The following is an 895-nucleotide window of genomic DNA, read 5'->3' on the forward strand; positions in this document are numbered from 1 at the left end:
TTTTTTTCAGTTTTAGTTGTTGCAGGTGTATTTCCAATTAAATACTCTCTAGTTTCAGACCAAACTCTAATGCTGTTTATTAAAAAAATAGCAAGGGAAATAAACATTTTACAATAAATTTTTATAAAGAAGAATTTATTTTTCTATAGCATCTTTCTTAATGCGTACATTATTGCCCTATGTAACATGTATGTAATGAAATAAATATGAGATTATTTATTTATTTAAGATTTGTATAAAAATGTATAGTAAAATGCTAAACTAAAGGCCGTTAACTAAAGGCTATTGCCAGTTTTTCCTTCAATTCACTCCTCACAAACTTCATTTTTGAATAGGGAAAGAAAATTGCCCTGCAAGTGGTTTCAAGTTTTTGTGTGCTCAGTAAAACCGGTCTGTGTTTCAGGTCGTTGTGCTCCCATGAGCATCTCCAGCAGTCTGAAAGAGACGATGAATCCGGGTGACATGCTGCAGGACGCTATCCATAACTTCTCTCCGGCGTATCAGCAGTACACACAGCAGAGCCGCTCTGAGCCACTGAGCCGCTCCAACAGCTGCAGCAACGAGAAAACACTGCTGCTCAGCTCTGACGATGAGTTCTGACGCGCTCGCGTTCACTTACAAACACCAGTGAGACGATGATCACGATGCCTACATAGACAGCATGTTTAGACAGCATCAGTGCTTCCAGACAGAACGCAGTAAAACTACTGTATGCTACCTTGCGGTACGTCATTTGTGGCCAAAATATCGAGAGAGAATACTTGAATCCAGTAGTTCTCAAACCTTTCAAATGAAGTTACCACCTTTGATCAAATCAGAGCACAAATCATTCTATTAACAGTAGTGGAAGAATGTTCTGGCAAGGTTCTCTCAAAGTTATGAACAAATGTTCTTC

General features: G+C 38.5%; 1 protein-coding gene across 1 annotated transcript in view; it reads left to right on the plus strand.

Moving 5' to 3' along the window:
• Positions 1-889, plus strand: part of LOC107577134 (transmembrane protein 184B-like) — a gene marked incomplete at its 5' end in the record, with an annotated part of 8,337 nt that extends 7,448 nt beyond the window's left edge. Inside the window, one exon of the mRNA XM_016263245.1 lies at positions 404-889. Within this exon, the coding sequence (XP_016118731.1) occupies positions 404-600 (197 nt within the window). The remainder of the gene's footprint in view (positions 1-403) is intronic.
• Positions 890-895: the final 6 nt, after the last annotated feature.

Source organism: Sinocyclocheilus grahami, unplaced genomic scaffold (assembly GCF_001515645.1).
Source record: "Sinocyclocheilus grahami isolate Dianchi unplaced genomic scaffold, SAMN03320097.WGS_v1.1 scaffold5212.1, whole genome shotgun sequence".
Taxonomy (NCBI): Eukaryota; Metazoa; Chordata; class Actinopteri; order Cypriniformes; family Cyprinidae; genus Sinocyclocheilus; species Sinocyclocheilus grahami.